The sequence below is a fragment of the Diabrotica virgifera genome, chromosome 3 (assembly GCF_917563875.1).
Source record: "Diabrotica virgifera virgifera chromosome 3, PGI_DIABVI_V3a".
NCBI lineage: Eukaryota > Metazoa > Arthropoda > Insecta > Coleoptera > Chrysomelidae > Diabrotica > Diabrotica virgifera.
Genome location: NC_065445.1, coordinates 188,083,107 through 188,105,591, shown reverse-complemented (window position 1 = coordinate 188,105,591; position 22,485 = coordinate 188,083,107). Strand labels below are relative to the sequence as shown.

At 33.7% G+C, this 22,485-nt stretch overlaps 1 protein-coding gene across 1 annotated transcript in view; it reads left to right on the top strand.

Moving 5' to 3' along the window:
• Positions 1–14,311: 14,311 nt before the first annotated feature.
• LOC114332570 (flotillin-2) overlaps positions 14,312–22,485 on the top strand; it is a 141,072-nt gene continuing 132,898 nt past the window's right edge. Inside the window, exon 1 of the mRNA XM_050647091.1 lies at positions 14,312–14,608. Coding sequence (XP_050503048.1) covers positions 14,410–14,608 — 199 coding nt within the window. The 5' untranslated portion in view covers positions 14,312–14,409. The remainder of the gene's footprint in view (positions 14,609–22,485) is intronic.

The window sequence follows — 22,485 nt, the reverse complement described above, 5'->3', positions numbered from 1 at the left end:
ATAGGAAAAACCAAATATATGAATATCGGTAGAACGCAGCAGGACTTGATACTATAAGGAGGAGAAACAATCAGTAAATGTAACGAAGATAAATACCTGGGTATGAAAATCACGAATGACTAAACTCAGTACTCTGGGACTAGCAGATAAACAACCAAAACAAGAAAAAGATCTATAACGCCGTAGTGAAAAGCATTATAACATACAGCTGCGAAGTATGGCCTATGAAGGAAAAATCAAAACGAATGTTAGAGGTCACCGAAATAGATTTCTGGAGAAGAACTGCAGGAAGATCAAGAAGAGAACATGTCACCAATGAACGGATACGAGAAATAATGAAGGTCATACATACAATAAATGACGAAATCAACGAAATACAACTACGATGGTTTGGTCACGTACAAAGAATGCATGAAGACAGAATCCCAAAACAAATACAAAACTGGAGACCGCAAGGTAAAAGAAGAAGAGGTAGACCGAGGAAAAGTTGGCAGGCAGGAATAAACAAAGCCATGGATGAAAGAGGCCTGCAAGTAGATCAATCTGCGGACAACAGAGAGGAATGGCGAACGGGTATAGGAACAGCGGAGAACGTTGTAAACCGATAATATACATATATACAGGGTGTAACAAAAATACAGGTCATAAATTAAATCACATATTCTGAGACCAAAAATAGTTCGAATAAACCTAACTTACCTTAGTACAAATATGCACATAAAAAAAGTTATAGCCTTTTGAAGTTACAAATTGAAAATCGATTTTTTCGAATATATCGAAAACTATTAGAGATTTTTTATTGAAAATGGATATGTGGCATTCTTATGGCAGGAGCATCTTAAAGAAAAATTATAGTGAAATTTGTGCACCCCATTAAAATTTTATGGGGGTTTTGTTCCCTTAAACCCCCCCAAACTTTTGTGTACGTCTCAATTAAATTATTATTGTGGTACCATTAGTTAAATTTAATATTCTTAAAACTTTTTTGCCTCTCAGTATTTTTTCGATAAGGCAGTTTTTATCCAGTTGAGGCTTATTTTTTAATATGTTTACATAAAAATTTTATGGGGGTTTTGTTCTTTTAAACCCCCCAAATGTTTGTGTACGTTCCAATTAAAATATTGCTGCGGTACCATTAGTTAAACACAGTTTTTTTAAAACTTTTTTGCCTCTTTGTATTTTTTCGAGAAGGCACCTTTTATCGAGCTATGGCTTCTTTTTTAATTCGATTTAAAATATACCTAAAAATGTAAATCATACATAAATTTTCATATTATTACCAAGTCTCCATAATCGTACTTAACCATATACAAATATGTGGTGGATTTGACAAGTATTCAAAATATCTCGATAAAAACTGGCTTTTCGAAAAAGTACTAAGAGCCAAAAAAGTTTTAAAAATAATGTGTTTAAGTAATGGTACTACAATAATAATTTAATTGGAACGTACACAAAAGTTTGGGGGGGTTTAAAGGAACTAAACCCCCATAAAATTTTTATAGGGTGTCCAAATTTCACTATAATTTTTTCTTAAGATGCTACTGTCATAAGAATGCCATATGTCCATTTTCAATAAAAAATCTTTAACAGTTTTCGATATATTGGAAAAAATCGGTTTTCATTTTGTAATTTCAAAGGGTTGTAACTTTTTTTATATGCACATTTGTACTAAGGTAAGTTAGGTTCAATCAAACTATTTTTGGTCCCAAAATATGTGGTTAAATTTATGACCTGTATTTTCGTTACACCCTGTATAAGCTTATATGATAGGTCATATATATACTTAGACGAATACATACTTCTTCTCTTTTCGGGGCAGGATCAAAGGTTCTTGTTACTTCTTAAGTCTGAAGGTACGTATCCATTTGAGCAGCTACACAGAGCGCGGAGCACCAACGTATGTATACGTACCTTTAGACTATTGTTTTAAATTAAGTATAACATCGAAAACCACGTCGAAACAGAAAATCGATCAAATTCAAGGGTTCATACATTGCTGAGAAAGCGGATTCCCCATTTGTCTCTGATTGAAATTTGTCAAATGGATAATGCTTCTTCCACAAAACAAAAGTCTTCATTTATATAGTAGCAGTAATTATGGCAACCCGATACTTTCACCTTGCCATGTATTATATAAGATTAAAGTGATATCATCTTTTATTGTGTTTCTTAGACAATTTTGAATGCGAATCACATGATTATAGGTCATATAGATAATTGTAGTAATCATATTCTTACATGACTTTTTAAGTGGAATCAGCGACAACAAAGAATAAAACATTTCAAGGCTGTTGAAGTAATTTCCACTAAATTACAGCAAAATAATTTATTTTTCTCAGATAATAAATTCCATAAACATAAAGGCATGTAAGTCTTAAAAGCACAACAATAAATTTTATAGCCTGTTGAAAAAAAATGAAAACGGCGTATTTCCTGCGTCAGAGTAATCTTAACATCATTAAAATTTGCCTACCCTTTGGGTTTCACCTTGAAACACGCAGGACCTTTGTTGTTTGTTATAATACCGAACCTGTTTAAGTTTGTTATAGTAAGGAACGCGGCCGATAACATTGCAAAGGAAATTAATCTGCATTGCTCTCAACTGCTCGCAGTCATTGAAGACTTTCACCTCCGATTTCGTTGAACTTCTATAGATTTTTATGAAAATTGGTGAGTGATTAGAAGATACCTTAAGAAACAAAATTGACATGGTGCCCCCTTCTCGGGGGTGAAAATTATTTTATTAAAAATACCCCCATAAATGGATAGAGGGACAAATTCTAAGCAAAATTTGTTATGTCAAATTATTAAAATAAATCAATACGTTTCGATTTATTAAAGATCGAAGATTTTAATTTTTCGTGAAAAACTGTAGGTATCTTTTTGAAGTGATTTGTCATAAATAGGTAAAAATTTATAAGTTTCTACAAAAAAGTTATTATTACCAAAATTGAAGCTAATAAAAAATCAAATAAATTCCTTACTTCAAAAATCTTTTCATATTAATTCAAAGTGAGTTATGGGTAATTGAATGTATAGTTTTTCTTATAGCGAATACTCAAATCTAAGTATTCAATCTGAAATAACGGGAAACCGTGGCATTTTAAAACATATACATATGTACTTACAAAACACTTGTCAAAGTACTCAGGAATACCTATCAAATGAACTCCAGAAGAAGTTGATATCATCAAAATTAAGCAAGTTGTAATGAAAATAAGAGAACCGTTTCAAATTTTTTAAGAAAAGGTGAAAAATAAAACACGCCATTTCCAAAATAATTAAAATTTATAGTAATCCGTATAAGATTTTCTTTATTTTAGCATAACTAATGACGTCAAAAATTTTGACCGGTTTAGAATTCATATTTAAAAAAATATTATTTAAAAAAATCAGAATTTTTCAAATTTTCGTAAATTGCATTTTTTTATAATAACTCAAAATATACTTGATGTACGTAAAAAATGATACAGAGCCGAATTTTAGTTTTTTCTAACAAATTTTTGTAGGTTAAAAAATAATTGAAATAGAAACGTTTAAAGCCTAAATTTTACTGCGAGAACCATGTTACCGGGGCCCTTCAACCTTTTATATTTAAAAAATAAAGGATTTAAAAGATTAAATTTAATACAATTTTATAACCCTTGCGATTACCTTTCAACTGTTTTTTTTACGAACCTAATATCATAAAAAATATCGGAGTTACTCTAAAAAAATGTACCTTTTTTTGGAAAACATTTTTGGAGCGTAAATTTTGATGCTATGAACTTCTTCTGGAGCTCATTTGATAAACAGGTATTTCTGAGTACCTTGACAAATGTTGGGTTATTTCCACATTACTCTGTCATACCGATTCTACGTACGTAAAACTATTAATTTTCACAATAGTTTCATCATCCAAAGATACCATTTTATTTGTAGTAAATCAATCGTTAAGTGGGCGTATGAAGTATATTTTTATACTTTGTTGTTGTCCTATTAAGTTTTAAAACTTTTTTCTCAAAAGCTGGTCTCCACTGTTCCAATTTATTCCAACGTTCCAACTATTGTTTTAAATCTTTTTCTTTACCTACTAACACTACATCATCAGCAAACATTTATGCACCACACCAGAGAATGTTACCTGTAGATTCGCTGTTATCTAATCCAAAACTAATGAAAATAAATACTAATAAGGACTTTACTAAGCACCGAGCTTTGTGCACCTGTCCTAACACTAGTTGTTACTTCCTCATTCTCTCACAATCTTTACATATTCACCAGGGACTCCTTTCTTATTGAGTGCCCACCACAGAATCTCGAGAAACCCTATCATATGCTTTCTCAAGATCAACGAATATCATATGGGTGTTGGTTTCTTTTTCATTTATTTTTTCATCAGCTACCTTATAATGAAAATTGCATCTGTTGTTAATCTGCGTTACATAAAACCAAATTTATTATCGGATATTTCGGATGCTTCACGTATCCGTCTACCATTTACCATTACCATTTCCATCTTTTCATGGTGAGACAAGCTAGTTTTAAGGTCTTGTAGTTTGTTCATTATTGTAGATCTCCTTTGTTTTGGTAAACAGATAATAATACAGGGTATTTCAAAAAGGTATGACATAAATTAAATCACGCATTCCGGGGACAAAAATAAATTGATTGAATCCAACTTACCTTAGTACAAAAGTGTACACAAAAAAAGTTACAGCCCTTTGAAGTTACAAAATGAAAATCGATTTTTTTTTCATATATCGAAATTTCTTAGAGATTTTTCATTGAAAATGGACATGGGGCGTCCTTATGGCAGCAACATCTTAAAAAAAAATTCAAGTGAAATTTGTACACCCCATAAAAATTTTATGAGGGTTTTGCTCCCTTAAACCCCCCCCCAAACTTTTGTGTACGTTCCAATTAAATTATTATTGTGGCACCATTAGTTAAATACAATGTTTTTAAAACTGTTTTGCCTCTTAGTACTTTTTTGATAAGCCAGTGTTTATCGAGATATTTTGAATATTAATTTGTCGAATCCACCACATATTTGTATATGGTTAAGTAACCTATGATATACCTGTTAATAATCTGAAAATTTATTTATAATTTACATTTTTAGGTATATTTTAACGAAGAAGCCACATCTCGAGCCACATAAGGTGACTTATCAAAAAAAGACTAAGAGGCAAAAAAGTTTTAAAAACACTGTGTTTACCTAATGGTACCACAATAATAGTTTAATTGGAACGTACACGAACATTTGGGGGGTTTAAAGGAACAAAACCCCCATAGAATTTTTATGTAAACATTAAAAAAGACGCCGCATCTAGATAAAAATTGGCTTATCGAAAAAATACTAAGAGGCAAAAAGTTTTAAAAACGTTGTGTTTAACTAATAGTACCACAATAATGAATTAATTGGAACGTACACAAAAGTTCGGGGAGGTTTGAGGGAACAAAACCCCCATAAAATTTTTATGGGGTGGACAAATTTCACTATAATTTTGTTTTAAGATGTTCGTGCCATAAGAATCATACATGCCCATTTTCAATAAAAAATCTCCAATAGTTTTCGATATATTGAAAAAAATCGATTTTCATTTTGTAACTTCAAAGGGCTGTAACTTTTTTGTGTACACTTTTGTACTAAGGTAAGTTGGATTCAATCAATTTATTTTTGTCCCCGGAATGCGTGATTTAATTTATGACATACCTTTTTGAAACACCCTGTATACTGGTTCACTATTCACATGGCATTTGTGACTTTCAGAATTTTATTAACACGTTGGCTGCCATAATGTTAAAAAATGGGTCCCTAAGGCCACTAGTTTCCGTTTCTATGCTATTGACACAGCTACGGTGTGTCACGCGGCTCTTATCGAAAACAACATGAGACACAACATTTGTGTCTCACGGCAGCCAACGTGTTAAGCCTGCTAGCCCACTTGTTCCTGTATCTCCTACTGGTTCACACTTACCCAGGAGTATCATCTGGCCCAACAACTGCTTTACCTTTCTTTATTTTTTGAAGGTCTTCTTTGCAAAAACCTAGATTCTGCAAAAATTTATAAAAAGGGCCAAGGTAGAGTATACATAATAGATCTTATAGATCGCAGTGTAGAAAGATCTATGAGATCAATCGACCCCTTTGATGAAACCTAAACATAATATAAATACAAGAACGATTGCAACAGTAACCAAATGAAGCAGTGGCGAAGAAGAAAAGTTAGTTAATATGAAACGAAAAAAAGACGATAGACGACCCCAGCTAATTGAAATAATATTCGAAAATAATACTTCAATCATCCAAGATAGCTATCGTTCACCCTAGCTTAGCTCAGTCTTTCAGGGTGTGTGTTCGTCTTGTCCTATTCTTAGATATGAACTCTAAAAATTTAGAATGGAAGCAAACAAAACAGTATTTTTAACTAATCATGTTTATTTGTTCAATAAAGATATAATAACAATATGACTTATTAAATGCATTAACAAATATATTCAAATTCTTGCCAAAAACTAACAATTCTAGATTATACTTATGGCTTTTGATATCTGGTTCGCTGGTAACTTCTTGATGTCGAATGGTACTGCTGTAGACTTCTTGTAGACCTGGGCAGATGTTCGGCCCTAGGCCCCTGCAGCTGGAGATAGTAGTCGTTGCAGTCTAGATTCATGGTCTCATTGCTGCCAGCCTTAGTGTCACCGCCGGCGATAGGCTTTATGCTGGAGGCTCCCGAAGTGAGAAAGATTTGATTCCTTTCAAAAAACTAGAAGATAAAAATAGAAGATATATTTAAAACTAAAATATCAGAACACATGCTTTGACATTTGGAGGTTAAAGAAAAAATTTTTATAAAAACTGTTAGATGTAGAAATGTAATTATTAGAAAAAAATAATAATTTTATTACCCCAAGAGAATAAGTGTTGATGGATTAAAATGAAGCTAATATTCAAATTTCATGCATATTTAAGGAATAATTCTTCCTTTCCATTTTCAGTTTGTGTCAGGAAGTAGGGATGAAATGTCACTGTCATATCAGCGAAACACACAACACAGAACATGAAATTTGAAATAACGACTATGTAACACAAGATTAGATCAGATGCTAGAATGTAAGATTATGAAATATGTTCAGTATGAGTTAGATGAAAATAGAGTTGCCTATAGAACGGGCGCCAAACAAGTTTTTAACGAAAAAGCAAGTTAAAACGAATACAGAAGATAATTATTAATGAAATATTAAAGAAAATAAAGTAAAATAATTATTTAAAAATAAAATACCAAAGGTGTGACGTTTGTAGCGTTACAAATAAACTTACAAACTATTAAAAACAGTAATTATCACCGTTGACTTGACATTGAATATTGTAATAATACACCATGGTTTTATCACAGATAAAAGGTAAAATTAGATCTACGAAAAAATTAATGAAACGAACAATAAGTTGTTGGTGAGATAGGTCAGTGCTTTTCAATAACATCTACAAGGTAATTAATTCTTCAACGGCCAGTCTTATTTCCTCGTTACTCATAATAATTCAATATTTACATATTATAATATATTTACACAGTAAACGAATTCGAATGAAAAATCGTTCACAAATTAGTATTATTGTTTTTCAATGTCAACATGAACATGAACATGTTGTCAAATTTTATTTATTTTCATTTATATAGGTATGCGATATGGCTGTTAATTTGGGAAATAGAACATGAAGGAAAAGGGACAAGGCTGCTTAAATATTTCATAGTATTGAATTAAGAAACAGTGCGTATTAAGACACGCATTGACATCGTTTCAACGACGATTTGATTTCAATGTTATCTATTATGAAATAGTTTAATAATAAATAACTGGATAGGTTTATACATAAATGTCAACAATAAAATGAATCGTAATGAAAACTTCCAAATTCATTTTATAAAGCATTTTAGATAAAATGCAACTTTATTTTAAATTTTTCTATCATTATTATTAGTCGTGTCATTTGTCCTGTTTTTTACCTTGATGATCGTGTCTCATTGTCTTTTACAACTCTTCGTGAGTATTTGCCGTGTTTACTATTGTCCTCCTTTGGTTCCGATCCTGTGCTACTATTTCCCATGGTCTCACTTCTATCTTCTCCAGGTCTTCTTTGACTGCATCTCTCCACCTTTTTCTAGGCCGTCATGCCGGTCTTCTACCGTCTGGTCTTTCCCAAAACACATTGCTAATCAGTCTGTCGTCATCACTCCGTACCACGTGGCCTACCCATCTTAGTCTATTGGCTCTTATGTATCTCACGATGTTTCCCTGTCCGAAGAGAGTCTCTAATTCATTGTTGTATCTGTTCCTCCATGCATTTGTCACACTGTCCCTACAAGGACCATATATAACTCGCAGGATTTTGCGTTCCCATACTCAGAGTTTATTGATTTCTTTCTTTCTCAATGTCCATGTTTCACTTCCGTATGTCACTGCTGGTCGTATTATGGTTTTGTACATTTGGATTTAGGCAAGTCTTGAGAGAAGTTTTGATTTCATTAAATGTTAACGGCAGAGAAAGATTTATTCCCCGCCAGTATTCGTATTTCAACCTCCCGTTCTCCTATCACTGGTAATTGTTGTTCCTAGGTATTTGAATTCTGTGTCCACCTCAAAATTATGATCGTTTATGGTAATGTTTTGTCTTATTCGCTGTCGTTCCTTTCTTGACACGACCATATATTTAGTTTTTTCTTAGTTTACTTTCAGGCCGACGTTTAGTGTTGCTTCTTTTCAAAGTTCGAAACTATGGCCTTAACTTCCAGTATTTGTCTGTGCTACTGCATCTACGTCATCTGCAAATGCGAGAACAATCTTTGCTCCTCTGGCCTCTGGCAGTTATGTCTGGTTTGACTGTGGTATAGATTTTTCGCATTGCATATTCCAATGCTAGATTAAATAGTAATGAGGACAGCAGATTATCGTGTGTGGAACACGTAATGAGAGGACCCTCCTCCTAAGTGCCTTCTCTATTGAGGTTGGCGATCAATATGGCAAATTTCTCTCTGTTCTGGACTTGATGGATTAAATCATTCCCTGTTGTGTGGGTCCAATCTCTGATGTTTCGGAGCCAGGATATTTTTTTTCTTCCTATACCCCTTTTACCTTCGATTTTGCCTTCTAATATTACCTGGAGCTGCTCAAATTCCCTATGGCGCATTATGTGTTAGAGATGTTGAAAAAGTATCTATTCGTTACAAAGTACTCGTTACTTACGAATACCGAAAGTAATGATTACTATACAGAGAGGCAAATCGTTACTTTGATTACTCTGTTTACTTCGTACCAATCGTATCAGAGCGAGTAACGACTATTGTATCTACTTTGATTACTCTGATTACTTCGCTACTTCGTAGCAATCGTATCAGAGCGAGTAACGACTATTGTATCTACAACCATTACACTTGATTACTTTCTACCAATCGTATCCCAGCGAGTAACAAACGGGACCGGTATTTTACGAGTGATCAAATATCGTTATCGGTATGAAGCGTTTTAACGGTGTGAGGGTCAGGAGAAGATAGAGGATGAAACACAGGGAGGTATAATGGTATACGTAAAATAATTAAAAAATGTATGTCATTAACAAAGATCTAATGCGAGAACCCTATATTTTTATCTAGATATATATCTATACCTATTCAAATACCTTCTTCTTCTACTTCTTCTTCTTCGAGTGATCGAATATCGTTATCGGTATGAAGCGTTTTAACGGTGTGAGGGTGAGGAGAAGATAGAAGATGAAACAGGGGGAGGTAAAATATATACGTAAAAAATGTATGTCATTTACAAAGATCTAATGCGAGAACCCTATATTTTTATCTAGATCTATATCTATACCTATCCAAATACCTTCTTCTTCTTGTTCTTCGTCTTCTGGTAGCACTACAACCTAGGATGGGTCTTGGCTGATTGCACAACTCGCTTCCATCTCGAACGGTCGTCCTTACAAAATACCTACCTACTGAGAAATACGATTCTCGATATGATTACCGGTACTTAAATAAAAAATAGCAAAAGTAATCATAGTAATCAAATCATTTTTGTCCCTTAAACAGATCGGCGAAGGTCGTTGTTATATCGGAATACCTATACAGACCTACCTACTGAGAAATGCGATTCTCGATACGATTACCGGTACTCAAGTACAGAAGTAATCATAGTAATCAAAGTAACGAATACTTTAAATGATTACTTTATACAAAATTAACGATTTGTAACGAATACTCGAAAGTAACTATAATCAACATCACTATTATGTGTCCTAGATATGACGTCTTTATAATTTTGATTGTATTGACCACATGAGGACGTGTGTTCATTATTTCCAGTACATCTTCATTTGTAGTTCTGCTGGTCCAGCTTATTCGTAGTATTCGGCGGTACATCCACATTTCGAATGAATTCAGTTTGTTGACGTCATACTATTTTAATGTCCAGGTCTCACAGCCATATAGTAATAGAGCCCACACATAACACTTCAGTGTTCTCAATCTTATTGTGACTGATAGCTTGGGGTTACAGAGCATTTTACGCATGTTCATGAAGCCAGATCTTGTTATTTCAATGCGACTTCTAATTTCTTTTGAGTCGTCTAGTTCAGGGGTTCCCAAACTTCTAGCAATTGCGTACCACCTGAAATATTTTGAAGATTTTGGCGTACCACTAAACACGGGAGAGAGGACAAAAAATGGAAAATTTCTATTTCTTCTGGAATTATTTCTAATTCTTCTCAGTGTATGACACAATGTGTACTTCGGCAGCCAGGAACAATTTTCTTTATTTTTGCTGCTAGCCCTGTCAATTTACCTGACATATGAGTTCCTCTGTAGTGTTTGATTCAAGTAGTTTGCAGAACAAAAACTCTTCTATAACTTCTTCATAAAAATCAAATCTCACAAATACGAGCAGCTGTGCTATGTTTGTTAAATCGGTGCTTTCGTCTACTTAAAGTGCAAAATATGTGCATTCTTGAACTTTTAAACAAAGTTGTTCTTTAATATTGGAAGACATATCAGTAGTTCGCCCTTTCACTGTGTTGTTTGACAATGATATTTTTTAAATCTCTTAGGCTGCCTTTTCTCCTAACATGGTTTGGCCATTTCCACCACCTATTGTGTGAGCCACCTATTGTGTGAGGCTTTCCACCCTTTGCAATTCTACATCTAGCAAGGTGTGATGCCTTTATTAGTTAGTATCATATTTATGTACAAAGCTAGCCATGCATTTATTTTCTTTTTTAAAAAAAGTAGATTCTCTTTAAAAAAAATCGATCAGATTACCAACCAAATCAGTATGTTTGTGTGTTAGTCACGTATTAGCATAGGCTTCATGCTTTGGTTCGAAAACGTTTCGAAACAAGAAACACATTGATGAATAGGATGGTCACTATTTTCTGTGCCAGAATTCACTATAAAACCACACTGTAAGTAACTTTCGTGGTATTTCCAATTGGCCTGCGGTTTAGGTGTTTTTTAACACTATTCTTTGAAGTCCCAGGGTTCTCCAAAATCTTCTTCATACCTTAATATGAAAGCACAACAATTGTACTGGCACTTTCGCAGACAGAGGCCCAGCGTAAGCGCTTGTTTCACCCACGTGACGCGTACCACCTGAAATCTTCCCGCGTACCACCAGTGGTACGCGTACCACCGGTTGGGAACCCCTGGTCTAGCTGACTGTTTAGCTCTCTGCCCAGGTATATGAGACTTTGGGAACTCTGAAGGGTGGTACCATTGATTTGTATGTTGGGTGTAATTTGTTCATAGGGGTTTTTGTGGAATACCATGATTTTGGTTTTGGAAAGATTAATATTAAAACCCCGTCTGTGACTTTCTTCTGATAGTATGTTCATCAATATTTTTAGTTGGTCTTCTGTTTCCGCTAATACTACGGTGTCATCGGCATAATATCTTACATTGTTAATGATAATTCCATTGACTCTGGCACCTTCAGGGCGATCTTCAAAAGAAGCTCTAATGATATATTCGGCATAGACGTTAAATAGTAGAGGAGACAGAATACATCCTTGACGCACTCCTCGTTCTATGTTTACATAGTTGGTATTTCCGTTGTCTGTTCGAACACATCCTGTGTGGTTCCAGTATACAGAGAGAGTCTGTAAAGTGGAATAAATTCAATGTCTCAAATACTAATTGTTTTTTTGGAAAATGCTCAGACCCGTCGATTAGTATTTCAAATTGTCCTTTTTGACATTCAATAATAATGTATACAGGGTGTCCCAATTTAGAGATATGACGTCATCGTCGATTTTCTTAAATGGCAACACTGTCATTTTGATAGCTAATTTGATAGGGTTTGTAAAGTTATACATAACTGCAAAATATCAAATTTTTATTCTCTACCATTTACAAGTTAATAGAAAATAACAAAGTTATATCTGTAATTTGGAATATATTCAATAATTAAAATACTAACTGTTTTTTTGAAAAATGCTCAGACCCGTCGATTAGTATATCAAATTGTCCTTTTTGACATATAATAATAATGTATACAGGGTGTCCCAATTTAGAGATATGACGTCATCGTTGATTTTCTTAAATGGCAACACTGTCATTTTGATAGCTATTTTGATAGGGTGTGTAAAGTTATACACAACTGCAAAATTTCAAATTTGTATTCTCTACCATTTAGATGATAATAAAAAATAACAAAGTTATGAAAAAGAAGTAATCAACTAATAATTGAATTTAATTATTTCAATAAATTAAGCAAAAACTCATAATGTTGCCCTCAATTATTGTCAAATTGTCAATGGGCAACGTTATGAGCATTTGCTTAATTAAAATAAATAAATTCAATTTTTGATTACTTCTTGTTCTTCATAACTTTGTTATTTTTTATTATCTTGTAAATGGTTGGGAATAAAATTTTGAAATTTTTCAGATGTGTATAACTTTACACACGCTATCAAAATAGCTATCAAAATGATAGTGTTGCCATTTAAGAAAATCAGCGATGACGTCATATCTCTAAATTGGGACACCCTGTATACATTATTATTATATGTCAAAAATGACAATTTGATATACTAATCGACGGGTCTGAGCATTTTTCAAAAAAACAGTTAGTATTTTAATTATTGAATATATTCCAAATTACAGATATAACTTTGTTATTTTCTATTATCTTGTAAATGGTAGAGAATAAAAATTTGATATTTTGCAGTTATGTATAACTTTACAAACCCTATCAAATTAGCTATCAAAATGACAGTGTTGCCATTTAAGAAAATCGACGATGACGTCATATCTCTAAATTGGGACACCCTGTATACATTTTTATTGAATGTCAAAAAGGACAATTTGAAATACTAATCGACGGGTCTGAGCATTTTCCAAAAAAACAATTAGTATTTGAGATATTGAATTTATTCCACTTTACAGACTCTCTCTGTATATTGCTTATTATAGCTATGTCGTGTCCGTCCAGCCCTACCTCTTTTAGCACCTCAATCAATTTTTGCATTCAATTTTAGTACTTCAAGCGACCACAGTCGCTCGTCTGGGATAGTACGTTTGATTTGCATGGGAATTTACGGGTAATCATCGGAAACTACTTTTGTGGATGCAGCGTAGCGCTGCAGCGTGGTCCGTTTGTTTTTAACCTTACAGCGTATAAATTTTGTAAATCATGATTTGGGATTTACAATGTATATACATGGTAAATTATGATTTGGGCGTGATCCTCGTAATATTCAACGTGTGTTGGTTTGTTTATTTCTATTGCTTCTTTATTGTGATTGTAGTATATATGAAGAGTACAGGGGAAAAACAAGAAATGTCACTTTTTCAATAATTTTGGGTTTTATCACCATGTGGTAGCAAAAACTGAGCACTATCGACTAGGCTATCGATTCCGGACAATAAACAGAAAGATCAGCCTATATAAATTTTCTATGAATTTGTATCCAGGCGAAGGACCAGGATTGTCCTCACGCCGCTGAACAAAAAAAGGAATGTTAGCAGTTTTTTGGGTGCATTATTAAATTAATAAATTAATATAGATTCATATTATATTAAGATTATAGAAAAAGAATTGCTAGAATTCTGCTACGAATCTCCTAAGTAGTTTTTAGATATCATAAGAATTAAACCTTTATTGGTGTTTATCTCAATATGTATAAAATGTTACATTCCTTGTTTTCCCCCTTTACTCTACATATGATCCGTGTTGCTGTATTTCTAATTTACAAAAACTAACTTCTTTATTGCCATTTAGTGAAAAACTTGATATCAAGTCTTTTATTGACCTTATTTAATATAATTATTCTTTCCAGGTGGATGCTGTGGCTCAACGAAACGTGTAACTACCGTTGGAGGATGGTCATGGGCGTGGTGGTGCGTCACCGACGTCCAGCGTCTTTCTCTCGAAGTTATGACGCTGAACCCTCATTGCATCAGCGTTGAGACATCTCAGGGCGTCCCTCTTTCCGTTTCAGGGGTTGCCCAATGCAAGATCATGAAAGCCGACGAACTACTGCACACTGCCTCCGAACAATTCCTCGGGAAAAGCGTCAAGGAGATCAAGATGACCATTTTGCAGACCTTGGAGGGTCATTTGAGAGCTATACTTGGTAAGCTTTATTTCAATAATACATAGTATATGCATTAAGTACTCACATGTGTGCAGGATTAAAATGTGCGCAGGATTTTCTTGCGTATATGCCCACCTTAGAAAAAAATGGGATTTATTGAAATAAAACATTATTTTACTCAGTTAATTGATCCCATTCTCAACTGTCAAGTAACCCCTGTCCCGACTACGAAGTGCTATTCAAATAAAAAAAAACAATAAAATCTTTTATAAAAGGTATATATTTAAAGTCCCTAAAAAGGGCTACATCACAGAACTAGTTTTCGATTGGTTGACCAATCATCATTAGTGCTTACCTAAAATGAATATAACCTGGTAAAATAATGCAAAGATTTTGAAATTTTGACTACGATTAAGAAAAGTTGTAGGTTATACTCACGTAAAATTTACATGCTAACCACCAAGATATAGTAATACAAAAATATGTGGGTAAAAACCCTTTACAAGTAATCCATCAAGGAAACATCGGTTAAAAATGTGAACAAGTGATAAGTTCACATTTTTAACCGATGTCTCCTTGACGGATTACTTGTAAAGGGTTTATAGCGGTACGCTTTAATTACTATTTTTGCTAATTTTATTTTCTTAATTTTTAAGAACTTTTCTCAAAACGAAATAATATGGGTCATATAAATTCACATGTAAAATACAAACCAGATGCTAAGAGGGACACGGTTTTCAGTTTAACAAACTGAATTCTTGAATTCCCCATAAATTAATTACCTTAAAAGACCTTATTTCAATAACTCACAATTGGACATGCATTTGAAAACGTAAACTGCAGAAATGTTTCAACCTTTAAACGCCAGATCTAAATAATTTATTGCCCATCTGGTCAGATGGTAAAACACAAACAGATTAGCGTCTGTGGTTTCTTTTCAGCCACTCAGTCAGTCGGTTAACACCCCAGAGACATCGGCCGCTCGCTGGGCCGAAACAATAACAAACCCTCTTACGCGATGTATAAGCAAAACACTTTTTGTTACCAAAATAAATAAATATTTTACTGTTCGTCGTTAACTTATTTTTATTATTTTTAATTAATTCCGTCAACTCACCTACCGGAACATTGGTGACCCCGACGTGATACAATCAAAAGCAGCTTAAAAAATCCATATCACGGTCCTTTTCCTGTAGTCAAACGAGGTGACAAGACTTTTGTCGTCCGTGTAAATGGAAAAGAAACAACAATTTCCATAGACAGATTGAAGCCAGCGTACGAGCTTCACGAAAGTACCCATCACGAACCAGAAAAAATGACAGTATTCAGCGAAACAAACAGCAGACCGAAGTGAAAAGCAAGATTTAGCGGAAGTTATCAAGAAAGTGTCGATTAACAGTGAATTCAGTGATTTTTTTCTTTCTCCTCTTATAAACATTGCGTGGTTTTATTTCCTGTTATTTTCAATTTTCATCATATGTATATTATGTATTATCTATGATCTTATACATCTCGAACGGGGGTGTCTAGCGGTACGCTTTAATTACTATTTTTGCTAATTTTATTTTCTTAATGTTTAATAACTTTTCTCAAAACGAAATAATGTGGGTAATATAAATTCACATGTAAAATACAAACCAGATGCTAAGAGGGACACGGTTTTACGAAACGGAATGTATCCTTAACCATATGTTTTTTGGTGTGTTCAGTTTAACAAACTGAATTCTCCATAAATTAATTACCTTATCAGACCTTATGTCAATAACTCACAATTGGACATGCATTCGAAAACGTAAACTGCAGAAATGTTTCAACCTTTAAACGCCAGATCTAAATAATTTATTGCCCATCTGGTCAGATGGTAAAACACAAACAGATTAGCGTCTGTGGTTTCTTTTCAGCCACTCAGTCAGTCGGTTACAACACCCCAGAGACATCGGCCGCTCGCTGGGCCGAAACAATAACAAACCCTCCTACGCGATGTATAAGCAAAACACTTTTTGTTACCAAAATAAATAAATATTTTACTGTTCGTCGTTAACTTATTTTTATTATTTTTAATTAATTCCGTCAACTCACACCTACCGGAACAGGTTTTTACTCACATATTTTTGTATTACTATATCTTGGTGGTTAGAATATAAATTTCACGTGAGTATAACCTACAACTTTTCTTAATCGTAGTCAAAATTTCAAAATCTTTGCATTATTTTACCAGGTTATATTCATTTTAGGTAAGCACTGATGATGATTGGTCAACCAATCGAAAACTAGTTCTGTGATGTAGCCCTTTTTAGGGATTTTAAATATATATACCTTTTATAAAGGATTTTATTGTTTTTTGTATTACATGGTATACAGCCAACTACAGGAAAACTTTTTCCTTGTGGATTGCTATTCAAATCATCTGGAATGTATCTCCAAATCAGTAAAGTGTAAGTGAAAATCGTGATTGATGGAATGGTCAAAAACTGGGTTACGACCTTTAGAGACGTACATTCACGATGAGGAACCAAGTAGATGACCTGCGGTCATGACGGACAATTTGATTCAAAAAATTGGTTGTAAAGTGACAGAGAACATACGTTTTACGATTTAATAGTTATCTAAAGAGTTTTCTTCGTTCAATCTTAAGAAATGTTGTCTATGAAATTGTGACCAAACGTTTAAATTACCGAAAATTGTGTTACTAACACAGGGTACAAAGAATGTTTAGTGTGGAGCACAAAACCAAATGCATTTGGTTTTCTTGAGCGATGCAGGGATGATTTTTAAATAATTTTCTCATGGATAGCCTAGCCCCTTTCATCCCTGAATATATGCTGCAATCCAGGGAATGGCTACACTGTCAATAAGACACTTACAGCTCCCGGAACGAACCATGGCCGATGGCAAACGCTGTCGTCGGTCGTACACCCATCTAAACTTTACGCAGAGAGAATCTTCTCACCGGCCATGGTTAGCCCCGCCCCGAAAGCTGTATACTGTTAGTGCTGACATGTGTTTCGGTTTATTTCTAAACAAAAATGCAAATCATCTATTCATCTTGGAACGAAATATGTTACGAAGAATACTTAGTGCAACCTGTGAAAACGACACCCGAAGAAGGTGTCAGAAATATTTAAGAAATATTAAAAAATATTATGTAATATAAAAACATAACATGTAACAAAAATAGGTAGACTAAGATGGCAAGACAACTGTTGAAATATAATGAAAACTACCCTCCGAGTCGAACTCTTGTCATTGCTTGTGAAAAATAGGAATAGTGCCGGCCAGACTCAGATGGAATGAGTTTAATGAAGACATGGACAGAGGATTGATGCAGCAAATTGTCAATAGACAGAGACGACTGCTAAACCATACTAGAGAAGGTCGAGGTTTAATTAGGACTGAACCAATAACCAATACTGATGATTTTATCATGCTGAGTTATATATTATTCTTCTTGTAATAGGGTGAAAATCTGTCATTTCTGTCGACTGCCTTCTTGCATTAAATTATACGCCAGAGCTAGCTTATCGACAGCTATTTTAGAAATATTTTAATAACAATGCCTGTGAGTTCACTTTAGGAGCGGGTATTTGCCATCGAATATAGAAATGTTTTGTTTTCAATGGCCCGTTTAATATTATTGTTGTTATCTCCCTAACTTACCAGTATTTAGTCAGGAAAAGGGCAAGTAAAATAAACTGGTTTTTATATGCAGATTTGTATTTTAATGAAATAAAATAATTAGCAGTGCCATTAATTTCCACTCACTTTCCAGTGTCGCATACACGAGTGATGTAAGTTATACATATACTGTAATAAATTATATATGTATTAAAATAATAATTAATAAACTAATAAATAAAGTGAAACCGAAGAACATCATTGACATTGAGTGACTAATTATTTTTCCGTCGACCTTCATTATCTACTTTCCCAAACAGCAATTAACCTCTACATTTTTATAAAATAAAAGTAAGAAGTTGTCCTATTCCACTGTCTCATTATTAGTAATTAATCCAAATTACTATAATTTCGGTAATGATTTATTTACATTCATAAAATGCGTATAGTAATTATGTCGAAAATTTTTCTATAGAAGTAAAATAATTATTAAAGAAACTCGTTTAAAGTTAATTTTTTTCTACAAAATAATAGTCTAAGAGCTAGTAAACCCTCCGACTAACGGTCGTCCTGTAAGGCTAGAAATTTGTCTAGTGATAATTCATAGCACACCAAGGCTAAAAACCATGACCTGGCAGGCATCAGCCGTGCACGTGTATCTACCAGGTGAATCGAAAAGTGCAAATTTAGGGGGAAAATAAACTTTCCCCTGTAAGGTTTAAATTTAAGTATGTGTTTGAGTAAGTCATTTAGAAGAAATGTGTATAATGACAGGCGATTCTGAAGAGTTATGCTCTTCACTTGCCAGGCGAGGGGAAAGATTAGGGGTTTTTCCTAAAATTATTCTTTTTGCATCGAACAAATTTTTTTAGGTTTTTTGAATCATTCCAAACAGAAAAGGTCTTTAGTGATTTTTCTCTTAAGTTGATAGTTTTTGTTATATAAGCGATTAAAAATTTTGAAAATTGCGAAATCGGCCATTTTTAACCCTAAATCGGACATTTATCTACAAATTTCAATGTTGCCAAGGTAGGTAGATATTATTTAAACATTGATTGATGAAATCCCGAAGAGTTTTTTGCAATAAAATATCGAAAACCCCTTTGTTTTTTTAATTGCTAATCAAGCGGGCGCGACACTGTAGTATAAGTGAGGACGTTTGAGTTTGCATAAATTCATTATCTCGAGAATGGGTAAGTTTCAAGAGAAATCCTCAGACAGGTCGATTTTTATTTTTGAATTAGGACTTTTTGGCATATATATAATACTAGTGATGTCATCGATCTGGGCGTGATGACGTAATCGATGATTTTTTTAAATAAGAGTAGGGGTTGTGTGATAGCTCATTTGAAAGGTTATTTATTTCTCTATTCATATATATTAATATTAACATAATTATTTGTACAGAGTGTACAAAAAAAATGTTTCTTCTGTTTGTCAAATTTAATCAAAGTTAATTTAATAAAAAAAATTTTTTTGTACACCCTGTATTAATAATTATGTTAGTGTTTATATTAGTGAATAGAGAATTAAATAACCTTTCGAATGAGCTATCACACAACCCCTACTCTCATTTAAAAAAATCATCGATTACGTCATCACGCTCAGATGGATGACGTCACTAGTATTATATATATGCCAAAAAGTCCTAATTTAAAAATAAAAGTCGACCTGTCTGAGGATTTCTCTTGAAATTTGCACATTCTCGAGATAATGAATTTATGACAACTCAAACGTCCTCACTTATACTACAGTGTCGCGCCCGCTTGATTAACAATTAAAAACAAAGGGGTTTCCAATATTGTATTGCAAAAAACTCTTTGGGATTTCATCAATAAATGTTTAAAGAATATCTACCTACCTTATATAACAAAAAATATTAACTTAAGAGAAAAATCACTAAAGACCTTTTCTGTTTGGAATGATTCAAAAAACTTAAAAAAAATTTGTTCGATGCAAAAAAAAATTTTTAGGAAAAACCCCTAATCTTTCCCCTCGCCTGGCAAGGTCTTATGATCTTCAGAATCACCTGTCATTGTACACATTTCTTCTAAATGACTTACTCAAACACATACTTAAATTTAAACCTTACAGGGGAAAGTTTATTTTACCCCCTAAATTTGCACTTTTCGATTCACCTGGTAGATACACGTGCACCGCTGATGCCTGCCAGGTCATGGTTTTTAGCCTTGGTGTGCTATGAATTATCACTAGACAAATTTCTAGCCTTACAGGACGACCGTTAGTCGGAGGGTTCACTAGCTCTTAGACTATAATAAAGCAATATACGTCCATATTCCCGCCTTTTTCCACGTTCATATGAATCCAGATCCCGTAATTTTTTGAGCATTATAAAGTGAGTACAAAGACATAAATATATTTTTCGTACTTCCGGGCCTAAAGTGACAACTTCACTCCCTTGTGACAGGTACTAAAGTGTCACATTTAATCCCTCCGGGATTAAATATTGACGAAACTCCCGGAACGATTAAATCACAAACAAACGAATTTAAGGGATATTTTATTGAAAAATATAATTAATTAGAATGGTAATTAACGTTAATATTCAAATTAATATTGTGACAGTTCGTCATATTGACCAGTCTTTCCTGGGTTAATGCAGCAGGTAACTGACGAGTAACAGATAGGTCCTTTTCATATTGAACTGGTGTTTGTTTCGAAGATCCTGCGGAAACAGGAAGCGAGAATGAGGACTGTGGCATAACTATAGTGGACGAATCGGCGACTTGACCAAATATTTTATCTGAAATTTTTTGTTTATTTTTAATAGACGATTCAATATATCCCTCGGCCACGTTGGAGGATTTCCATCCTCCATGTCTCTTCAGCACGTCTATTGTTGCTCCCGAATCAGCTAACAAAGACGCAGATGTGCGTCTAAAACAATGTCCCGTATAAGACGTCGCATTTTCTAATTTCAAGAAAGCTGCTATTTGCCGTGGAATTGTACCAAACATGTTTTTTCCTACTACTCGCGTAGTACATTCTTTGTTGATGTATTGAACAAAAAATTTTGAATGAGTTGTCCCTGTCTTTCGCAATGCCACATATTTCCGAAATATCGCCACAAAACTGATGGCACTGTTTTCTGAATTTTTGATCACAAAATTTCGGTCAATTTTATTTTTGGTGTATCTAATCGCAATTAGGAAGGAATCGCACAAATCTCTCACATCGTCGATTTCTAAATCAACCAACTCTTTTCCACGACAAGCTCCCGCAACGCCCAAAATAAGTGCAACCTACAAAAAAATTGATTTCTTAAAATTTCTGAATATAAACAAATTTCCAAATTTACCTTAAGCATTAAATATTTATCATCCGGAGCCTCCCGTAAGAACTGATCTACCTGCTCAGACGTGAGAATTCTTGACTTCTTTGGCTTAAATCCCTCATTTCTTCTCTTCAAAAAAGCTAATAATTTTGGAAATTTACTTATATCAATATCTTCTCTAATGTTAATAACCGATTTCAGCATTGAGTAATGTGCCCAGAGAGTTGAGGCACAAACCGCTTTTGATTTATCATCGAAGTAGACTAACAGCGCATTTTCAGTAGGTTGTCTCACATTTTTTAAGCGGCACCACTTTTTAAAAGCATCGTACTGCTGCTCGTATAGTTTTCTAGATTTCGGTGGTAACAATTCTTCACCTACTTCGGCTGCTCTTTTATCAATATCAGATACACCTTCTTCACTCATGATACCAATAATTATCAATAACAATGTTTCTTTACAATGACACTAGTAATGACAATGTTTCTAAATTATAACTGTCACAACGCAATGTTACTATGGTAACTTATTTTAAAGACAGTTTATTAAATGAGTTGAAGAGAGAAAAAACTGATTGAAATTATTGAAATAATTAATAAAATCATACCGGAAGTACGAAAAGTATCGTATATACCTTGCGACTGAAGTACATTTAATCCTTCAGGTAAATTATGGCCCTCCCTGCGGTCGGGCCATAAACTTTACCTTCAGGATTAAATGTACTACTTCAGTCCCGCGGTATATAATGTACTATTTTTTGTAATTCATCTTGAATTTACCCTGCACTTCTCGTAGACTATTATCGGTAAGGTAGAGTTGTCACTATTTTGGGTCGCGCCCATGCTATGCGTTATAGCTCAAGCAAATAAAATAAAATCTTTATTTTTTTAAATAATAAAAATGGGCAATTTTTGCACATAATTTACATTTTTAACTTCTGCGATAATTCATGTTTTTCTGAAGGTTTTTACCATTTTTTTCTGCAAAATTGAAGGAAAAATCTTTC